This window comes from Passer montanus, unplaced genomic scaffold, assembly GCF_014805655.1.
Source record: "Passer montanus isolate IOZ18808 unplaced genomic scaffold, ASM1480565v1 scaffold21, whole genome shotgun sequence".
Classification (NCBI taxonomy): domain Eukaryota; kingdom Metazoa; phylum Chordata; class Aves; order Passeriformes; family Passeridae; genus Passer; species Passer montanus.
In genome coordinates, this window is record NW_024366703.1 from 3909652 (window position 1) to 3916304 (window position 6653).

The 6653-nt window shown below is 52.7% G+C and overlaps 1 protein-coding gene across 1 annotated transcript; it reads right to left on the reverse strand.

Moving 5' to 3' along the window:
* Positions 1–1537: 1537 nt before the first annotated feature.
* Positions 1538–5798, reverse strand: LOC120502216 (cytochrome P450 26A1). Its single transcript, XM_039709427.1, has 7 exons — positions 4431–5798; positions 4000–4224; positions 3621–3908; positions 3348–3497; positions 2888–3022; positions 2521–2673; positions 1538–2329 (listed from the first exon to the last, which is right to left on the reverse strand). Exons 1-7 carry the CDS (start codon positions 4617–4619, stop codon positions 1988–1990), a joined length of 1482 nt encoding a protein of 493 aa, XP_039565361.1. The 5' UTR covers positions 4620–5798; the 3' UTR covers positions 1538–1987.
* Between the last annotated feature and the right edge of the window lie 855 nt (positions 5799–6653).

The window sequence follows — 6653 nt, forward strand, 5'->3', positions numbered from 1 at the left end:
GACCTTAGACTTACACTGCGAGTGTTTGCATTCTCCAGACAGCACTTAGGTTCCCATTCTTTATTAAAAAAAAATAAACTAAAATAATATGAAGACTATGCAAAAAGTTCCCACACATAAAAGATTTTAATTAAAACCAAACAAAACATTTAAAGAATATCAACATCTATTTGGATTTGGAGAATCCAGAAGAAAATGTTAGTGAAGAATACCAAGACAAGTCCTGCTGCACCTCCAAATCAGGATCAAGGTTTGCAATTTTCCACTACTGGTAATAAAGAGGTCTTAAACTGAAGTTATTTGTCAAGTCCCTGAGAAACATAACAGTACAAGAAGTTTGCACAGGAAAAAATATTCAAGATTTTAAACATTGTCAGGAAGACTCAGGTACAATTTAAAAATAATGTATTTTGGGGCTACAAAAAATTGCATACAGAAAATTCTTGATAGTTATGCTCAGATGTAGGCTGCATCTAAAGCCTTATGTTAGAAGCTCCTGTGTTTAAAATGCTAGCTGGAAACATATCAAATGCGTTATAGAAACACTCCTTAAAAAAATTCCAAACCTCATAGATGCCATTAAGCATCTGCAGCTATTTTGGGCAACTTAGCTCGGTCCTTAATTTTGATCTTGGGAGAACATAATAAAAAAGTGACTGTTTTCCAGTAGTAAACAAAAAATTTAATTATTCTATATGGTGCTACAAGTGCTCATGATTCTGAATTACATTTACTTTGTAGATGTTTATAGAGCCAGCCTATGTTGTTTGACTTTTGAGGGAAGACTAATAGGTGTAGTAAGCTGGGGTGGCGACAAAACCCCTTATGGTTTAGCCAAAATAGGGGTCATGCCTAGGGCATTTTATCTGCCCTGCTTACACACCTCCGGGGAATTGCATCTCAACAGTTGATTCTCTGTTAATCAATTCACATTAGTGCCTGCCTTTTAGTTTTCACTTTGCTGAATTCCAGGAAAGAAGTTCTTAAACCAAATGCATGCGCTATCTCTCACCTAGTCAGAGCTGTTGCATTTCAAGGAGAAATAAGCAGATTTTAATTGCCCTACCAGCTGATAAGAGACACCTTCCTAAGTAAAGATTCAGAGCCAGCAAGCTCAACACAGAACAAGATTCAGTGATGTGTTTACACAGGTCAGCACTAATATGGGAGGAGAGGACATTTATGGATTTCTTTCCTCAACTAGCTCCAGAGAAATATGTATGTGACATTATTCTGCTTTCCTTTTCTTTCTTATTTACTGTGGCTCAGCATGATGTACTCGATAAGGAGACCTGTAGCACTTGCCATCATTCCATGCAGTTTTCATCAAGCATGTAGTTTTGTAGTGTTCTTGCATTTACAAGCTAAAATTTATAACAATTAACTACTCACCAGCAACTACATATGAAGGAGGGAAAAGTTATGAACACAAAAATAGCAAATGCCTCGTTCACAGAAGCAGATCTGGCTTCACAGCCAAACCCTAGAGCTACATGAAGTTACTCTCTAACATACACACAGATCTTCATACAGAGGATCATAAAAAATAAACTTTATTATCAAACTTAAAATTCACACATTAAACATACAATCTAGACACAAATAATACTGAAAACATTCTCAAACAATAACCACTTCAGGTAATTTGGTAGCTAGTTACCATTGTTTTGAATGTTTTTCGGATATTTCTTGTACATACACCATCCTGAAATGTCCTCAAATGCTTAGCTGGCCAGCTCTCAGTGATATTTTTAAATAGAGGAAAACTTATTTCTATAGAAATAACATTATCTAATTATGAATCAGAGACCCATAATTGTAGTGCTTGGGGAAAAAAAATATCATAGCCTCTTGAAATACTTAGAAGACATAAATAACTACTGTACATTTACAAGTTTTAAATATTTAAAGGCCTTTGTTACTATAAAAAGTTACTATGTACATATTAAATGCTATATAGAAATCCATTTGGAGGTGAGTGTTGAGCTCAGATTTGGCCGCTGAAACCTATGAATTTGGTAGGCAGATTGTCCACAGGGTACACTATGGGGCCTGTTTTCATTGTAGGAGGTCCATTCAGCAGCTGCCAGTCACAGCTCCGAGCCAACTCCACTGTAAATATTTTTAGAAGGACTTTTGCAAACTCTTTGCCCACGCAGCTCCTCAAGCCCCCACCAAAAGGAATGAAACTGAACCTAGAGGAATCCTCTGGAGATGGAGACATGAAGCGATCTGGGTTAAATTCTTCCTTGTTGGTAAAGAGATCTGCCACATCGTGTGTATCACAGATACTGTAAATAACATTCCAGCCTTTAGGGATTTGGTAACCCTATAAAAAAGAACAGAAAGGAGATGTGGAGCACCTTGCTGTGTTAAATAATGTGAAGTTACAGAACAGGACCCATCAGCGCATCCCACCTCCCCTCCTGGCTTCCTGCAGGTCACCCTAAGGCAGACAGGCTGCATGAACACAAAACACTTCGCAGCTGCTCTGAGGAGTTGTACCCAAACCTTGCTTACATTTAGCTCAAGGGTCTTGAGTGCAATCCGAAATCCTCCGGGAACAGGCGGGCTCAGCCTGAGGGTCTCTTTGATGACACAGCCTGTGTACTTCAGCTGCTCCAAGACCTCCATGTCCAGCTGCTTCTCCTGGTTGGAACTGCACAGTAACCCCTAGAAAGGAAAATGCTGCCATGACATTCTGAACCACGCAGCCAGGGCTCCTGGCATGCAAAGCAGCTGCCCCTCAGCTATAAGCAGTATTTTCCTGCCACCCCTAAAAGCAGGGCACCACCTGGGTCAAAGGGAGCCCTGCCTGGGATACCTGTCCTGGGGGTGCCTTCCTCCCACCTCCCCCTCCTGTGAAATGCCTCTGAGGAGGACACACCTTGACCTGCAGCTCTTTCCTCACTTTCTGCAGGACTTCATGGTGGAGCCCAAGGAAGGCGATCAGCGACGTGGCAGCACTAGCAGTGGTTTCATGGCCCCCAAACAGCAGCTCTGTGGCAGACTCCTTCAGCTCCTTACACAAGGGATAGAAGAGGCATAAACCAGGCCTTGGACACAGGGTCTCTACCAGGCCCACTCAACCACTGCAATGCTGTACATCATTCCCAAACTAGAACAGACACCCTAGATGGCAGTGGCTGGTGGTGCTTATGCTCCCTGTGAACGTCTCCCCATCCAACAGCCTGACTGCAGCCTCTGTACTCTAGTGCTCAACACCAGCTGGTTTATTTTGTGGGGAGAAAGCATCTCCTGCTTTTCCCTCTTGTCCCCACAAGGCAAGTGTGATGCTCTTAGAGGGCCTGAGGGAAAGAGATTAATCTGGTCCTGGGGACCCTTACCTGCATGTTGAGCTGCTCGCCGTTCCCCTGTGTGTGTTCCATCAGCAGCTGCAGCGCATCCTTGTAGCCCCCCTCAGGCTCTTTGCGGGCCATCTTGGCACGGATGTTCTCCTCGATCTTGGCATGGATGATGTTGCGTGCCCGCAAGCCCTGCCCAAGCGGGAGGAAGAACAGTTTGGGTCATGGACAGTACTGCTGTCCCTCCCCCCTGATCCCCCCGTGCCCTGGCTGCAGGGGCACCTCTTTCCTCCTCTCTCCTGCCGGGAGCCTTACCCGGTAGAGCCCACTGAACGGCACATCGATGGGCAGGGAGAAGAGGTTGCGGATCATCTCCTCGAAGGCCTCGACCAGCTGCTGCTCGCCGTCGGGGCTGGCCTGGCGGGGCTGGAAGCCCAGCAGGATTCTCATGGCAATGCGAAACATGAGGCGCTTCACCTCGGGGTACACGAGCAGGCAGGGCCCGGCGGCGCCCAGCCACCGCGCCAGGCAGGCGCTCACCTCCTCCTGGATGACGGGCACGTAGTGCTGCAGGGCGTCCCGGGAGAAGGCTCGCATGATCACCTGCCCGGGGGGACGAGGAGGAACGGGACAGAGGCTCAGCCGCCGCGCCCGAGGCGACCCCGCCCGCTCCCCGCCCGCCGTCGGCCCGTACCTTTTTGCGGTGCTTGTGCTGCCCGTTGTGCAGGTTGGAGAGGCAGCCCGAGCCCAGAATGGTCCGCACCGAGGCGGGCCACTGCACGGAGACGAGCCGGTGCTCGCCCAGCAGGATGTGCCGCACGTTCTCGGCGCCCATCACCCGTACCGTGGGCCGCCCAAAGAGGTGAGTCTTGTAGATGAAGCCGTATTTCCTGCGTTTCATCTGCAGGAATTTCCGCCTCTAGACAGGGGATGAGAGGGAGGAAATGATAAAATAAATTTTAGAAAGCATAAGAGGAAAAGGCATGGAGAGCAGCTCTTTCCCACCTGGGCACGCTGGGCACGGGAGCCTGTCAAAGTTGCCGCTCATCTCCCTCCCCTGCAGCCCGAGGAGCTCTGGCTCCAGAGGGGCTCCTCTCCGCTCCCCACGCCATCGCCTGGCCTTACCTGCAGCACCAGCTGCAGCGTCTCCCCGAAGAAGGGGAGCCCCATGGTGCCCGGGGGCAGCGGGAGCGGGCAGCTGGGGTCGCGGCTGCTCACGCAGTACAGGTCCCAGAGCTTGACGGCGGCCAGGAAGAGCAGCAGGGGCAGCAGAAAGGTGCACAGGGCGCTGGCGATTAGGGCGGAGAAGCCCATGACTGGGGAGCGACTCCCACCCAGCCCCCCGGGAGCTCTAAGTGCGCGGGCTGGGCTCGCCGCGGGCCGCCTTTTATACCCTTCCCAGGTTGCTGCCCACCCCTACCTTGGTCCGATAAATTAGTTCACCCAAAGTTCATCTTTAATTGCGGATTGCGGCCTGGCTCCTCCCCTCGAAATCTTTAACTATTTGCTTTGCGTAGTGCATCCTACGCGCCGCAGACCGCTGCCGGGGAAGGAAAGGTGCTGTCGGGGGCGGCGGCAGCGGCTCTGGGCTCGCTGACCCTGCGCCGCTCTCGGCGAGTGGGCTGCAGGACGTCACCGACAGCTGACAGCCGGTGATCGGCCACCAGCGCCTCTTCGTCCTCGGATTTATCGCCGATGCTCGTTCGAGACCAGCGGCTGCCCCCAGAAATTCCCGCGCCGGTACCCGGCGGTCCGGCTCTCCGGAGTCACCCACCCCGCGGCGCCGCCGCCGGCGCCGCTGCGCTCTGCGGAGCTCCTTCGTCCGCCACCGCTCTCGGCTGGGAACGGCGAGGTAGCGGCCGGACCCGGGAGACACCGGGCCGGACCGTGGGGCGGCCAGAGCGGCCGGTCCCCCGTGCTGGGACAGCCCGGAGACCCCCGAGCAGAGCCGCAGCTGTGCCGGCGCATCGGCGGAGGAGCCTCCGCTGGCCCCGGGTTCACCTCGAAAGGCACGGCTTGTATTTCTGCCGGCCGTGGAGGAAGGAGCCGCCGGCAGCAGTCCGTCTCAGCCTCCCGATGCAGGTTCAAGCGCGGGTCACCGAGGGAAGAGAAGGTGAGCGCGGAAAGGAAACACCAAACTCGCCGTTCCCAGCTCCTCTCCCTGGGATCCACTGCCCACCCTCGCCTGAGGCTCTCCGGCACCCCGTCGGGGCTTCCGCGGCCGGGAAGAGGCGCTCGGCACGGCCGGGCACCCCGCCTGCAGCACAGGGACTCGGCGCTGGCGGGCGGGAGCGGCGGCTCCGGGCAGGGGGAGCGGGGCCGCGGGAGGGCTGCGCTGGCTGGGGCTGCTGCTGCTGCCGGCGCTGGCTGGGGCTGCTGCTGCTGCCGGGCAGGAGCCGCCGGCCGCTGGGGAAGGGGGGCCCGGCGCGGATCGCGGCTGCGGGGCGCGGAGCTCTCCGCCGACCACGGCTGCTGCCAACACACTTTTTTTTTTTTCCTTTACGGTTTTTATCTTTTCCCTCCCTGCTACTTTTGCTTTCTTGTTCCCAGACAAGCTCAATAAACGCTGGAAGTTTTGTGTGTGTGTCTGTGTAGGGGAGAGGGAGATGTCACTTTTAATTATTATTTTTCTAACAATCAACGCATCACACGAGACCCGCCCTCCTGTTAGATGCCTTGTCGGAGCGGGGCTCCCCGCCTCCGCAGGGAGCCCCTTGCCCAGGAGGGAACCCCCCGGAGGGTACTCCCCCGGCCCCGGGGGCTGTAGCCCCTCGGGGCTCGCCTCGGCTCCGCGGGGCCCGGCCGGCGCTGGCCGGGAGCGGCGGCCGCGCCCTGACCCGGCGCTCTCCCCTTGCCGGGCGCTGACCTGCTTGTGACCTACAACACGGACCGTGACATCTGCGTGAACCCGGCCGGCAACCGCGCCAAGTTCACTGTCTATCAAAATAACGAGATACGGTGGCCTGAGCACCGATAATTGCCACAGGAAGGCTTTATTATCTTCCCAGCTGTGTATTCCCCAGCCATCGGCTTGAAAAGAATCAAATGGTAAAGAGTGAAAGGGATAATTAAAAACATCTTGGAAGGGGGTCAAGAAATTAACAGCCTAATATGAACAAACTTTGATTACAAGTAACAATTATTACACTTCATTTGTAAATGCTTGTGTTTATCCGCAAACAAAATCAGTTTGTGAGTTTCTTTTTGTTTCTTTTTTTTTTTTCTTTTAAACTGGATTCATGTTACATTTTTCAGCGGGTTTGTTGGCGCTCAGGGTAATTTTTAAGTGCGCTGCTGGAGGAGCCCTGACCTTCCTGCACAGGGTGCCGGACGCTGCAGGCCCAGCCC